This window comes from Hypanus sabinus, chromosome 18 (genome assembly GCF_030144855.1).
Source record: "Hypanus sabinus isolate sHypSab1 chromosome 18, sHypSab1.hap1, whole genome shotgun sequence".
Taxonomy (NCBI): Eukaryota; Metazoa; Chordata; class Chondrichthyes; order Myliobatiformes; family Dasyatidae; genus Hypanus; species Hypanus sabinus.
In genome coordinates, this window is record NC_082723.1 from 34,628,198 (window position 1) to 34,644,141 (window position 15,944).

Here is a 15,944-nt window from a genome sequence, read left to right on the forward strand (position 1 = left end):
GCAGCTAACCAGAAAAGGGCGTCTTTATTTCGACTCACTTTCTGCTGCCTATCAACTATTCCTCTATCCGTGGTGGTATCTTTCCTGTAACGTTATAGGATTTTATCTTGTTAAGCAGTCTCATCTGTGGCACCTTCTCAAATGCCTTCTGAAAATCCAAGTAAATGACATTCACTACTGCCTGTCCTTTGTCCACCCTGCTGGCTACTTCCTCAAAGAAGTCTAACAAATTTGTCAGCCAAGGTTTTCCCTCACAGAAACCATGCTGACTTTGACTTATTTTATTATTAGTCTCTAGGTACCCTGAAACCTCATCCTTAATAATAGACTGCAACACTTTCCCAACCACTGAGCTTAGGCTAACCGGCCTATAACTTCCCCTCTTTTGCCTTCCTCCCTTGCTAAAGAGTGGAGTGACATTTGCAATTTTCCAGTCCTCCAGGACCATGCCAGAATCAAGTGTCTCTTCAGCGACTTCTGTCAGGACTCTGGGATGTAGTCCATCTGGTCTAGGTGACTTTGCCAAGCACTTTTTCCTTTGTAATAGCAATGGCACTCACTCCCGCACCCTGACACTTACGGACCTCTGGCACACTGCTAGTGTCTGCCACAGTGAAGACTGATGCAAAGTACTCATTAAGTTCCTCTGCCATTTCATTGTCCCCTATTACTACCTCACCGGCATCATTTTACAGTGGTTCAATATCAACTCTCACTTCCCTTTTATTCTTTATATAACTGAAAAAACTTTTAGTAATCTGCTTTATATTATTGGCTAGTTTTCCCCCATATTTCATCTTTTCCCTTCTTATGGCTTTTGTAGTTACCTTTTGTTTGATTTTAAAAGCTTTCCAATCACTGCTACCTTACATGCCCTTTCCTTGGTGTTTATGAAGTCCTTAACTTCCCTTGCCTGTCATGGTTGCCTAGCCCTGCCATTTGAGAACTTCTGTGGGACATGTCTATCCTGCGCCTTGTGAACTATTCCCAGAAACTTCAGCCATCTCTGCTCTGTCGTCATTCCTGCCAGTATCCTCCTCCAATCCACCTTGGCAAGCTCCTCCCTCATGCCTTTTTAATTCCCTTTATTCCATTGCAATACTGATATATGTGAGTTGTGCTTCTCCCTCTCAAATTGCAGTGTGAATTCAATCATATTATGATCACTGCCTCCAAAGGGTTCCTTTACATTAAGCTGACTAATAATATCTGGGTTATTACACATCACCCAGTCTAAAATAGCCTTGCCCCTAGTGGGCTCAAGCACAAGCTGCTATAAAAAGCTACCTTGTAGGCATTCAACAAATTCCCTCTCTTGCCATCCGACACCAACCTGATTTTCCCAATCCCCTTGCACATTGAAGTCTCCCATTATAATTGGGACATTATCCTTATTACATGCCTTTTCCATTTTCGGTGCAACCTCAACCACACATCTTGGCTACTATTTGGAGGCCTACATATGATTCCCATAATGGTGTTTTTACCCTTGCAGTTTCTTAACTCCACCCACAAAGAATCAACATTCTCTGACCCTATGTCACCTCCTTCTAAAGATGTAATTTCATCTTGTACCAGCAGAGCCACACCACTGTCCATGCCTTCCTGTTTGTCCTTTCGTTGCAAAGTATATCCTTTGATGTTAAGCTCCCAACTATGGCCTTCTTTCAACCACAACTCAGTGATGCCAATAATGTCATATCGACCAGTCTCTTAATTGTGCCATGAGCTTGTCCACCTTATTCTGAATGCTACATGCATTTACATACAGCAGCTTCAGTTCTGCATTCTTCGCCCTTTTGGATTTTGCCTCTATGATACAATTTAACTCTTTGCCCTGTCTGTATTTGTACTCAATCATTGACTTGTCCTTCCTTACATTCATGTTACACCCATCATCTACCTGCTGGCTCATCCTCAGCACTATCATACTGGATCCTATCCCCTTGCCATATTAGTTTAATCCACACCCAACAGCTCTAGTAAACCTGCATGCAAGAGTATTGATCCCCCTTGGATTCAACTGCAACGTCTCCCTTTTGTCTAGGTCACATCTATCCTAGAAGAAGTCCCAGTGATCCAGAAATCTGAAACCCTGCTCCCTGTCCTGATTCTTCAGCCACGCATCTATTGGCCACCTCATTCTATTTTTATCTACACTGTCACGTGGCACAGGCAGCAATCCTGAGATTATTACCCTTGAGGTCCTGTTTCTCAGCTTCCTTCCTAACTGTTTCAAGGATCTCCTCTCTTTTTCTATGTATATCATTGGTACCAATATGTAACATTCCTGGTGAGCAGCCAGGAGACATGGCTTCACAGGTACATTTAATGTCAGAGAAACGTATACAACATACATCCTGAAATTCTTTTTCTTTGCAACCACTCATGAAAACAAAGGAGTTGGAATATACAGTTACATATGGTTAGGGTAAGTTCGTTGTGGGCATGCCATGTTGGCACTAGAAGTGTGGCAGCACTTCTGGGCTGCCCTCAGTACAATCATCACTAATCTCATGCAAAGGACGCATTTCACTGGTTGTTTCGATGTACATGTGACAAATAATGCTAATCTTTAATCTTTATTTGACCTACCTCCCCCACCCCCATCCCGAGTTCCTCCAGCAGGTTGCTTGTTGTTCCAGATTGCACCATCTGTATTTCCCTCATGATATACAAGCTGGTTTGTCATCAGTGTGAGGAACATAATTCTGGTTACAGATTGGGTTACAGTGCAGGCATCAACTTTTCACTCATCATCAGTCATTATAATACTCACCATAGTGAACTTCTGGGGTAGATATAGTCGGGTGTCACGTACACAGCTTGGCCAGGGCTCTCTGCCATTGTCTTTAATGGATGGGAGTCCCTGAGGTTTATAATGTGCATTCAATATTCCTCGTTTTTCAGCTCCACACAGAGTTAGAGTTATCTGCACAGAGTTGAGGCACCAAGCCCCAGAGACTGTTCATGAAAGGAATCTGTCCTGTTAGTAAATTGTCTGTTCTCACACACAGAATGACACAGATCTCATGGCAACTGGCACCCAGCTGCAGGGAGATGCTGGAAGTTTGCCTGATATCTCTCTGGTGAGTGTTGTACTTGTACCACGTTGTCAACTGCCGCATAATTTCCTTTCCCGAACATGATTTGGTGTTTGCTTTTACTGCAACAGAAAATACATTTATTCATTTTTGCATTTTTGTTTCAGTCAGCTCGATGGAAATATGTACAAAAATAATTCAGCACCAACAGAATATTGAATGCTGTGAAATATTATCCTATTAGCAAATCACTCACTCAGCTTCAGAATGAACTTCTCTGTCTAATCAGCTCTCTGTCCCTTCAGTATTCGGCTCTGTATTGTGTTTTCAAGTATAAAGTTCTATAAAGATTCCACAAATTCAGAGAACAGTTCAGGCCCTTCGGCCCATGATGCACCAACCTTTTAACCTGCCTTGAGATCAATCTAATCCTTCCCTCCCACTGAGGTTTGTATGCTTTTTGTTAGTATAGAATACAGGTGTTAGCTGTACACCAAGAGGTAAAGGGAAAGCAAGGATAGAGGTTAATCCTCATTCAGTATCGGCTGCCTCAGGCTGTACAGATTCAGCCCTTCAGAGTTTACCTTCATTCTTTGCTTTCAGTTTGTGGTGGTGCTGCACAGGTACCTGTACGGAGCAGGAGAGGGGCAGTGAGTAGGCTCTGTGCCAAATGTTGTGAGAAGTTTGTAGCAGCTCTTAAGGGATAAGGGGCTGCATAATGCTACCACACGATGGGATTGTGGTTAAAGACCCATCGGTTCACTGTCTCTGCTGCCCTTTGGCCAGTATCTCTTGTATCTCATTCAAACACAAGCATGTTGTTGCACTCTCAAGCTGTATGATCCAGAGGCACTTACAGCTGGTCTACAAATCCCAGCCTGTCAGCATTGTTCACCACTGGGAACAAATAAACATAGAAACAGGGTTTGGATCCAAGACATGCACATCGCACTTCCTCCACAAGTGCTGACTGGCCTGAAGAGTTCCTCCAGCTGGTTAAATATAACTAGTAAATTTATCCCTTTTATTCCAGTTTAATCAGTTGCAGGGTGATTCTACACGTTGTTCTGCTGTATTAGCAAGGCCAAATATAATCAGTCCATTTGCCCCACTGTAGTATTAGTTACTTTCTCCTATACAGAAGAGTAGCTTCACAATTCTGAATAAAGTCACATTTGTAACTCTGTTTGCTTTTTAGGACAATGTGCAGTTATTTACTGAGAATTCATCTGACTTGATATCTGCTCCACCAGAGTCTCCCAACCCTGCCTTTCCACAGACGATCAGGGACGCACCAAACTGGAGCTCCTCAGAGTCATCGCATTCTGGCCTCTTCTTCGTAGCTCCTCGAAGCCCTTCATTAACCACTACAAATATTGACAGCGATGCCACAAGTGACCGTACATCCCTCACCTCATCCTCTATCATTTCATTGGATGAGTCTATTTGTGTGACCCAACCTAAAGACGTGAAAACACCAAGTCCGGGTAATGATATGCTGCCACAACTTGCTCACGTCACCCAGCACCTCATTGGGCCCTTCCCCAGGGTCAGGTCTCCAGCCCAACTGCCTTCACTTTCATCGTCACCTCCTGTGTCTTGTCCCATCTCGACAGACAAGTCAGAATCACAGTTGGCAGCAACCAATCAGCACTTTGTCATGGTGGAGGTGCATCAAGCCAACAGTGAACCTGATGTCAATGAAGTTCGAACATTACCCCACTCCCGAGGTAGGCTCCAGATTCACTCCCCTTCTGCTCTCCTTTTATCTGTCCTGGTTTTCAGTCCTTATTCTTCAAGATATGATATTCCAGTTAGGCCATAGAATCTAAAAGTAGTTGAGGGTACAGTTGCAACATTTAAGAGAAGTTTGGCTAGGTAAATAGATGGGAGTGGTTTAGAGGGCTATGGTCCAGATGCAGATTGATAGTTGAGCCAGAATAACAGTTCAATGTGAACTATCATCAACACAAAGATTCTGCAGATGCTGGAAATCCAGAGTAACACACCCAAAATGCTAGAGTCTTGTCCTGAAACATTAACTGTTTCTTCCTCTCCTTAGATGCTGCCTGGCCTGCTGAGTTTCTCTAGCATTTTGTGTGTTACTCCACATGGACTAAGCTGAAGGGCCCTTTTCTGTGCTATAGTGCTCTATGTGATATTCTAGTTAATGTACAGCTGCAGAGGAAGTGGTCACTGTGGAGACATTTGCTGTGTTTGAGGAACTCTGATAAATACATGGGGAGGGGCTTGGAGGGTTGTGAGGTGAATGTGGACATCTGGGGCTAGCAGGGGGTATGCTGTAGTCAGCATGAACTAGTTGGGCTGAAGGGCCTGTTTCCATGCTGTTGTCTGAGATTCTCAGTACAAGTATCACTGCATTGCAAAGAGTGGGGGGGGGGGGGCAGCAACAGTAAATGTAGCTAGTGGTACTCGGTCTTTTAGAGATCAATTCCATTACTAACAACCTTTTCCCCTGTTCCCAGCAGCCGCTGCCTTGTGTCAGTTATCTGACACTGGACAAACCCTCAGCGAGGACAGTGGGGTGGATGTTGCTGAAATGACAGGCAATGGTAAAGGCGCAGATCTGGGTCCTGCAAGCAGCAAAGTGACCAGTGACCTGGCGAGGAACAGGACTGACCCAGAGGGCCTCTCCAAACCAGTAAGTAAGGGCTGGTACTGCTCTCTACCTTCCTGGGAAAAGCATGACGTTAATTTAATGAGGGTACAAAAGCAGTTCACCAAGTTGCTGCCTGGATCAGAGGGCATGTGCTATAATGAAAGATTGAAAAAACTTGCGTTATTTTCTCTGGAGCTCCGGAGGGTGAGAGAACATCTGATAGAGGTTTATAAGATTATGAGAGACGTAGATAGAGCAGACAGACAATGTCATTTTCCTAGGGTTGAGATGTCTAATACCAAAGGGAATCTATTTGAAGTGAAAAGGAGAAGTGGGGAACAGATTTTTTTACACACAGAATGGCGGGTGCATGGAATGCACTGCCGGGGGTGGTGCAGAGGCAGATACATCAGAGACTTTTAAGAGATTATTAGATAGGCACATGAATGTGAGAAAAATGGAAGGGTATGGTCACTGTGTAGCATTACGAAATCCCATAACTGGATCACTTACTAGCAAAGATAAAGAGGTCCGTTGAAGTCTGATGGTACTATTTTTAAAAGTATTTATTGATAAAGGGCACAAAAATAAGATTAATGCAAACATACAGATAATATACGTCATCAATACTAAATATAAAGCGCGGGTATAATAATAACCAATAAGAAATAGCTCTATCGTTGTCTAGGGGATAATGTATTGTCCAATGGAAAGATAACAGTCACTATCAGTTCGTTCAAGCTGCAGCGTTTTGGGTTTAAGAGCGATGCAGTTTAAACTTGCCCGGGTCTTTTATGATGCCAATCCGTTGAGTCAGGGGAGCGGATTCCCCCGTTGTTAGCTACAAGCAGTCTTCCGTGGTTCCAGCCACCAATTCTAGCCACGGAATTGAACGCACGTGGCCTCCTTCAGATGACTTCCTGCTGTTACGTGGTCGCATAACGTTTCTTCTGGTGCATCTGAGGGACTGTTCCTACAGACCCTCTTTTATCCTGACTCGCAGGGTCGTAGGTGTCAATCAGGTTGGGGGTGTGCACTCTCTCCCTCAACCAGCCCACTTTGCCTGAGGGCATTCACGTAGTATAGTAGCTCAGTCCACAAATTGGTCTCCAAGAGACAATGGCCATGTCCCGTAGCTTTACATCGCCGGGGAAACGAGCCACCCTGCACATCTCTTTTCCTATTTCCTGGGCCCCTTGACCCAACCCAACAGTGATCTTGTGTTACTTACAAAGGAGGGGGCTACGGACGTAACACCCCCTTTCTTCAGCGCGTTTTTTACCATCGGAAAAAAACGAATTAATGCAGAGACTTACAGGGTGTTAGAATCTAACACAACACCAATTTTTTTTTTCTACAGAGTAATACAGTGATACATTCAATTCAGTATCTAAACAGTTAACGATTACAGTGTCACTTTTATCCAATATCTTAACATCGTGTACCGTACTAAAGTCTTGTAGCATCAGACTTCAATTTAATAACCACCTATTTTTATTTCTTTCCTTCAGCAACAACTCTAAGGAGGTGTGATCTTAGCTTCCGTGCATCTACAAAAGTTTATGGAACTACAAATCTTTCGGTCATTTTCAAACTGAACAGGCAGGCTTCAAGGGGGTTGTCTTTATTATTCACAGGCTGTGTCGAAACCCCGTACAACTGGCTTTGCTATTTAAAAATGACGTCCCCATTAACCATCGCTTCTTTTCCGTGTACTTCCCACGTGGGGAGTTGGCGCACCCTGGCGAAATAACCTTTTGTCCGCTCCTTCCAGAGGAGTTATTTTATCAACAATGTGTTCCAAACTTAGCCCATTTCCCGAATTTCCACCCAATTCCTTAATTTTACTCAAGTTGCTAGTTTTCTCTTCAGGACCCCTGAGGCTATTGGGTCTCAATGCCAGCGATCCCTCTTTGTTCAAACAGCATTTCGAATTCTGCGGTTTCACACCACACTCTGGAATAACAATAGTGTATGGGGCCCCTTTTCCTTCCACTTCAATCTGTAATCGATCTGCAGGGTTTAAAATTTCTTCATTTGATTTGGGAACTACAGATTTCCCATTTCCTTCAATAATAATATTTACCCCCCATTTTTGAACTCCGCATTAACTTTCAACACACCTTCGAGCACAAACACCTGGGAACTCTCACTTCCCACTATTACCAAGGTTAACCCTTTCTTCACTGAACCAAGTGTATCTGACCCACAAAGATGGCCGTCTCGTTCCACTGAATCAAATACCTCAGACTTTTTCTGTTACTAGGTTCAGTACCATGTGCATCCCCATCTTGGACACACTCAAATGGGGCATTGACCTCTTCCAGGCTTTCAATACCTGTACCCTTTTCAAATTCTACGTTCCCCCAATCCTCCCAGGTACTCTCTGGGCAACTCCCTTCCAGAGTAAGCTCAACCCTGCGGACTGAAACAACCTCGTCTGCCAGTCCAGCAGACTTCTTCAAGGCAAGGGCACCCTTTTCATCTCGGGCTGCCCTCATTTTATTATCGGGAACACCTTTAGAATTTTCAACTTCTTCAAACAGTTCTGCCAAACCAGACAGATCATCCCTGTCCAACTCTGGACATCTTAACCGCTCTATCAGTTCCTCATCTGGATTTTCTGCCTCTAGGACCTTTCTCCTCGCTAAGGGCAGATCTACCTCCACTCCCATACCCTCTTTCACTTTATTACTCTTCATTTTACCACCCTCTAAACCCTCGTGGTACAGGGTCAGTAGAAATGTCTCGGCCAAATCAAAACTGGCTAGATTTAAACTGCTCTCATTCTCAGCTGCCTCTCTTGTCAGGCTGCGAGTGACCGCGCATGCGGGATAGATCTGGGACTCTAGGGGCGGGGCCACAGCACTCACCGGCCAGCGGGTCGGCAGCATGGCTGATCAAACCTTACCACCTGCTAAATCGTTACTGAGAAGGACGTCCGCGTCAGTTCTCGGGAATTCTGATCGCATCCCTATTTCAACTGGTCCAGATACCAGCTCACAATCCATAATGACCTTATGTAAGGGCACCATTTCTGTCCCTTTACTTATTCCCCTCACAGCTACCATTCTCGTCTTGCGACCAAACTCTAATACTTTACTGCTGATCAACGACAGCTCAGCCCCCATGTCTCTCCAGATCCGTACGGAAACTGGTGTGTCGCCCTCCCTCACAGACACGGTTCCGTGTGACAGACAAGACTCAGACCCTTCTCGTACTCTCTACCCGAGGCTCTCTTGTCGATTTACTGATTACCACGGCACATCTGATAGGGACTGCTAATGTCCCTTTTCCTGTCTCTTTCCTCGGAGCAAAGCACCGAGATACAATATGCCCCCCCTTCCACAATTAAAACAGGTCAAGCCCGGAAATCTCTGGCCATCTGGCCTTTCCCCCTCAACCTTACCACTATCTTCTGGCGGGGCCTCTGCCTCAGCCAGCGGACTTTCTCGATCGTTCCCACGGTCTCTCTGGGAACTTTTATTCGAGGAAAACTTTGTCTTGTGGGTTAGCGCATATTCATCTGTGAACCTAGCAAATTCGGAGATGGACTTATTCGGCTTCTCATTCAAATACGTCCGGATATCCTCCGAAACACAACCTTTAAATTCCTCAATCAGAATTAACTCCCTGAGACACCCATAATCCTCTGCCACTCTCTCTGCTGTGCACCAACAGTCCAAGAGCACACCCTTCTCATAGGCAAACTCGGTATACGTCTGATTCCACCCTTTCTTTAAATTTCTAAACTTTTGTCTATACACCTCAGGTACTAGCTCATAACTCTGGAGAATGGCCACCTTTACTTTGTCATAACTCTCCTCCTCCATGGCCAACGCCGTATATGCCCACTGTGCCTTCCCCTTTAACACACTCTGTAACAGCGCCACCCACTGACCTCTGGGCCACTTCTGATTCACTGCCACCTTTTCAAAAAGCAAGAAATAACTATCAACATCCGTCTCCTCGAATGGAGGTACTAACCTCAACTCTCGACTAACATTGAACCGCTCCTCTCGGTCTGACCCCGGAACTCGTGGCTCCTGCCGTAACTTCTCCATCTCCAAGTCATGTTTCCTCTGTTTCTCTTTCTCAGCTGCTTCCAGCTGTTTTAACTGAATTTCATACTCTCGTTTCTCCTCTAACTCCTTCAGCTGGAGCGCAAGCTCTCTCTCTCTCTCTCTCTCTCTCTCTCTCTCTCGCCTCCAGCTGCTTTAACTGAAGTGCATGTTCCAACTTTAATTTCTCCAACTCTAACTGAGCCGTCCCACTAGCTGGTACCTCTTCAGGGATATTTTCCAATACCTCATCTGTAAACACATTCTTCCCAATATAATACTGAGTTATTGCGCCTTGCACCTCCCGCTTTTTCATTGACAACCTCACCCCTATTAGGTTTAACTCCTTCGCCAAACTTATTAAGTCTGATTTGCTGGCCGCCTTTAGCGCTTCCAGAGTCGGGTTTTCTATAAATTCACCCACATCCATCTTTGCTGGTTTCCCGTCTGGCTACCCGCGTAACCAGATCCAAGTTTTGGACTTACAAGCCCGATTCACTGGCCTCCCAATTTGGTGTCAAATCCCGAGACGAGAACCCCAACTTTGTTACGAAATCCCGTAACTGGATCACTTACCAGCATAGAGAGAGGTCTGTTGAAGTCTGATGGTACTATTTTTAAAAGTATTTATTGATAAGGGGCACAAAAATAAGATTAATGCAAACATACAGATAATATACGTCGTCAATACTAAATCTAAAGCGCGGGTATAATAATAACCAATAAGAAATAGCTCTATCGTTGTCTAGGGGATAATGTACTGTCCGATGGAAGGATAACAGTCACTATCAGTTCGTTCAAGCTGCAGCGTTGTTGGGTTTAAGAGTGATGCAGTTTAAACTTGCCCGGGTCTTTTATGATGCCAATCCGTTGAGTCAGGGGAGCGGATTCCCCCGTTGTTAGCTACAAGCAGTCTTCCGTGGTTCCAGCCACCAATTCCAGCCACGGAATTGAACGCACGTGGCCTCCTTCAGATGACTTCCTGCTGTTACGTGGTCGCATAACGTTTCTTCTGGTGCGTCTGAGGGACTGTTCCTACAGACCCTCTTTTATCCTGACTCGGAGGGTCGTAGATGTCAATCAGGTTGGGGGTGTGCACTCTCTCCCTCAACCAGCCCACCTTGCCTGAGGGTATTCATGTAGTATAGTAGCTCAATCCACAAATTGGTCTCCAAGAGACAATGGCCATGTCCCGTAGCTTTACATCGCCAGGGAAACGAGCCAGCCTGCACATCTCTTTTCCTATTTCCTGGGCCCCTTGACTCAACCCAACAGTGATCTTGTGATTCTCACAAAGGAGGGGGCTACGGATGTAACAGTAGGCAGAGGGAATTAGTTGAGTTGGCTATTTGATTATTTATTTACTAAGTTTGGCACAACATTGTGGGCCAAAAGGCCTTTTCCTGTGTTCTACTGGTCTGTGTTCTCTACGTGCAGATGTTGTGTATGGTGGTTGGTGTTTCTCTGAGATATTACACTCTCCAATTGACTGATCTGTTACCACAAGTGCCAGACACAGGAAACAGAACCCATGGCAGAGAAGGGGAAGACATTTATAAAAAGTGTTCTCAGAAATGCTGGTCTGAACCCAGTGGTAACAGGCAGGAGCAGATGACCAGGAGTTGTGACCAGTGCTTGAACTAACTTAGATTTGTTCCTCCTGCAGCCTGGCCTCCTAGAGCCAACCTCAGTCCTAGTGAGGGTCCCCAAGAGTGCACCCACCCTGGGCATTGCCATTGAAGGAGGGGCAAACACACGGCAGCCTCTGCCCCGCATTGTTACCATTCAGGTGAGTACTCTGTGCCATATCATTACCATACAGGTAGGTACTATTCATAATAAGACTTAAAGGTATAGAAGCAGAATTAGGCCATTTACCTGATCGTGTCTACTCTGCCATTTCATCATGGCTGATCCATTATTCCTCTCAGCCCCAATCTCCTCCCTTGTCCCCATATCCCTTCTTGCCTTGACCAATAAAGAATCTATCAACTCTACCTTGTATTCATAAAGACTTGGCCTCCACAGCTGCCTATGGCAACGTACTCCACAGATTCACTACTCTCTGGCTAAAGAAATTCCTCCTCATCTCCATTCTAAAAGGGTGCACCTCTATTCTGAAGCTGTGCCCTCTGCTCTTAGACTCTTCCAGCATAGGAAACATCCTCTCCACATCCTCTGTATCAAGGTCTTTCAGTATTTGATAGATTTCAATGAGGTCACCCCTCACCAGTTTAAATTGGCACTAGTGAAGCTCAGCAACTGCTTGTTGGTGGCAAATAAAACAAAGAAAGCAACTAAATACTTCATTAATTACACTTTTTCCACTAAACCATCACTGCAAACAGTAAACTATAGCTTTCTTTTCTGAGTTGACCTTTTGAACCGCCTGTACAACCTGGTGTTTTTGCAGTGGCAACTGAAATCTCGAAGGTGCAGGAAAGCTGTGGTGTGGTGTGAACGGGCTGAATAAAAGGGGAGGGGCCTGGTCCGGAGAGTGGGGAATGAGCCAGTTGCCTCTCTGGAACAAACTTGGAGGCAATTTGATTTGGCAGAACTGAGGCAAGGCGAGCAGAGGCAATGCAGGTGGGCCCTGGACCCAGGCCTGTGAGTGAGGAATTACCCAAGGTTTGTTATATTTAAGTGCCAATCTGAATTGGAAAAGTTGGGTATGGACCAAATTGAGGTGATGAGGCATCAGCTTGAGAGTGTTTCGAAACGGCAGGGTCCAGGTCCAAGAGCAAGATCAAGACAATTTAAGTGTTGGGCAAGATAGAAAAGGACAGGGGCTTGGAGCCAGAGGAGAGGCACAGGCCGGTTCAAGTCGCTGCTCTGCAAGATTTACTTCTCTCCCCACTGAGCTTCAACTCATTAGTCTGCAAGCTTTACTCATCTCTGCAGTGAACTATGGCTGTGGCCTGAAACTATCACAGATTGAACTCACTTTTGTGAATTTCAGTTCTGAATACTATTTCCTTAGGACCATAGAACATTACAGCACAGAACAGGCTCTTCGGCCCTTCTTGGCTGTGCCGAACCATTTTTCTGCCTAGTCCCACTGACCTACACCTGGACCATATCCCTCCAAACCCCTCTCATCCATGTAACTGTCCAAGTTTTTCTTAAATGTTAGAAGTGAGCCCACATTTACCACTTCATCTGGCAGCTCATCCCACACTCCCACCACTCTCTGTGTGAAGAACCCTCCCCCCCAATGTTCCCTTTAAACTTTTCACCCTTAACCCATGTCCTCTGGGTTTTTTTTCTCCCCTAGCCTCAGTGGAAAAAGCCTGCTTGCATTCACTCTATCTATACCCATCATAATTTTATATACCTCTATCAGATCACCCCTCATTCTTCTACGCTCCAGGGAATAAAGTCCTAACCTATTCAAGCTTTCTCAGTATCTCAGTTTCTCAAATCCCGGCAACATCCTTGTAAACCTTCTCTGCACTCTTTCAATCTTATTAATATCCTTCCTGTAATGCGGTGACCAAAACTGCACACAATACTCCAAATTCGGCCTCACCAATGCCTTATACAACCTCACCATAACATTCCAAATCTTATACTTTGATTTATAAAGGCCAATGTACTAAAAGCTCTCTTTATGACCCTGTCTACCTGTGACGTCACTTTTAGGGAATTTTGTATCTGTATTCCCAGATCCCTCTGTTCTACAGCACTCCTCAGTGTCCGACCATTTACCTTGTATGTTCTACCTTGGTTTGTCCTTCCAAAGTGCAATACCTCATACTTGTCTGCATTAAACACCATCTGCCATTTTTCAGCCCATTTTTCCAGCTGGTCCAAATCCCTCTGCAAGCTTTGAAAGCCTTCTTCACTATCCACTACACCTCCAATCTTTGTATCATCAGCAAATTTGCTGATCCAATTTACCACATTATCATCTAGATCATTGATATAGATGACAAATAACAATGGGCCCAGCACTTATCCCTGTGGCACACCACTAGTCACAGGCCTCCACTCAGAGAAGCAATCCTCCACTACCACTCTCTGACTTCTCCCATTGAGCCAAGATCTAATCCAATTTACTACCTCACCATGTATACCTAGCGACTGAATCTTCCTAACTAACCTCCCATGTGGGACCTTTCCAAAGGCCTTATTGAAGTCAATGTAGACAACATCCTCTGCCTTCCCTTCATCCACTTTCCTGGTAACCTCCTTGGAAAAACTCTAATAGATTGGTTAAACATGACCTACCACGCACAAAGCCATGTTGACCCTCCCTAATAAGACCCTGTCTATCCAAATACTTGTAGATCCTATCTCTTAGTACTCCTTCCAATAATTTACCTACTACTGACATCAAATTTACCAGCCTATAGTTTCCCGGATTACTTTTAGAGCCTTTTTTAAATAACGGAACAACACGAGCTATCCTCCAATCCTCCGGCACCTCACCCGTAGATGCTGACATTTAAAATATATCTGCCAAGGTCCCTGCAATTTCAACAATGGTCTCCTTCAAGGTCCGAGGGAAGACTCTGTAAGGTCCTGGAGATTTATCTACTCTGATTTGCCTCAAGATAGCAAGCACCTCCTCCTCTTCAATCGATATAGGTTCCATGACCTCACCATTTGTTTGTCTTATTTCCATAGACTCCATGCCAGTTTCCTTAGTAAATACAGATGCAAAAAAACCATTTAAGATCTCCGTTTATTTTGGTTCCATGCATAACCGACCACTGATCTTCAATAGGACAAATTTCATCCCTTAATATCCTTTTGCTCTTAATATACCTATAGAAGCTCTTAGGATTATCCTTCACCCTGACTGCCAAAACAACCTCATGTCTTCTTTTAGCCCTCCTGATTTCTTTCTTTTTTTTTGTAATTTATTTTTTTATTGAAGTTCATCAAACATTTCCATAAGATGTATTTCAGACATTGTACATATATATCATATAATCATATATATTACAAAATTTCCACAAAGTATTTATCTGGGGTATACACTTATAGAAAAGAGTGGAAAGAAAAAAACAAGCAAAAGGAAAGAACTATGTACAAGTAGGGAATGATCTTTTATTTTACAACAGATTCATTGATTTGTGAGAATAAAATCAGGCCTATAAGGCATTATGTAATTAAACCATTTTTCCCAGTATGAATCAAACTGTTCCAACTTATAATTAACAGATGCTGTTATCTTCTCCATTTTGTAAATGTCCATTGTAATTTCCATCCATGTATTTAAAGTTGGGCTCTCTTGTGATAACCATTTCCTAGTAAGAGTCTTTTTACCAGCCACCAACAGTATATTCATTAAATATTTTTCTCTTTTCAACCATTCTTGAGGTATATACCCAAAATATATGGTCTCCAAGGGTATTTCACATTTAAAGATGTCTTGTAGGGCATTGTGTATCCCCCTCCAATAGTTTTTGATAACAGGGCAGTCCCAAAAAATATGATAATGATTTGCATTTTGATTTCCACAATTTCTCCAGCAAACATGGAGGTTACTATCATAATGGAATTTCTGAGAGGGTGTAATAAAATATCTTATCAAGTTTTTCCATCCAAACTCCCTCCATTTCTGTGAATTGGTATACTTCCATTGATATCTCCATATTGTTTTCCATTCTTCCTCAGATATAATTTTCCCTCCTTCCTTCTCCCATTTTGTTTTAATGTATGAAGTCAAATGTGTTTTAAGATTTATCAACCCCCTTATACATACTTGAAATGATTCTACTACCATTATCTGAATTATATGCTTTTCTAAAGAGCTCTATCAAGCGTGTATTTGCCTTGGTTACATTTTTAAGCGTCTTATTAACATATTGTCGCATCTGTAAATACCGATAAAAATCTTGTTTTTCTAATAAGTGTTTCTCTTTAAGCATTTCAAAACTGAACAGTGTTCCTTCTTTCATTATGTTGCAAAGAACTGTTATTCCTCTAGCTGTCCAGTCCTTAAATCTAGCATCCAATTTATTTGGTGTAAAATCAGAGTCATATGCACACCATTTAAAAATTGCAATATCTCCCTCTAGGTTATATTCTTTTAAAGTAGTTTTCCATATTTTAAAAGTCAATTTCACCCATGGGTTATCAATATTATTTATGTACCTTTGCAGGTTGTTATCAGCCAAAATTGCTTGTATGGGGATGGGAAGTACCCGCTCCTCAATGTTTTTCCATTGAGCGTCATATGATGGGTTGAACCAACATATCACAGCTCTC

General features: G+C 43.7%; 1 protein-coding gene across 6 annotated transcripts in view; it reads left to right on the forward strand.

Annotated features, from left to right (window-relative positions):
• The window catches only part of LOC132407469 (whirlin-like), a 181,769-nt gene that overhangs the window by 137,405 nt on the left and 28,420 nt on the right, over positions 1 to 15,944 (forward strand). For 4 of the 6 annotated variants that reach the window (XM_059994050.1, XM_059994048.1, XM_059994053.1 and 1 more), the window contains exons 9-12: positions 3,018 to 3,089; positions 4,243 to 4,774; positions 5,531 to 5,706; positions 11,392 to 11,514. In XM_059994050.1, the coding sequence (XP_059850033.1) occupies positions 3,018 to 3,089; positions 4,243 to 4,774; positions 5,531 to 5,706; positions 11,392 to 11,514 (903 nt within the window). The remainder of the gene's footprint in view (positions 1 to 3,017; positions 3,090 to 4,242; positions 4,775 to 5,530; positions 5,707 to 11,391; positions 11,515 to 15,944) is intronic. The other 2 variants (XM_059994049.1, XM_059994052.1) reach the window with 2 other exon arrangements.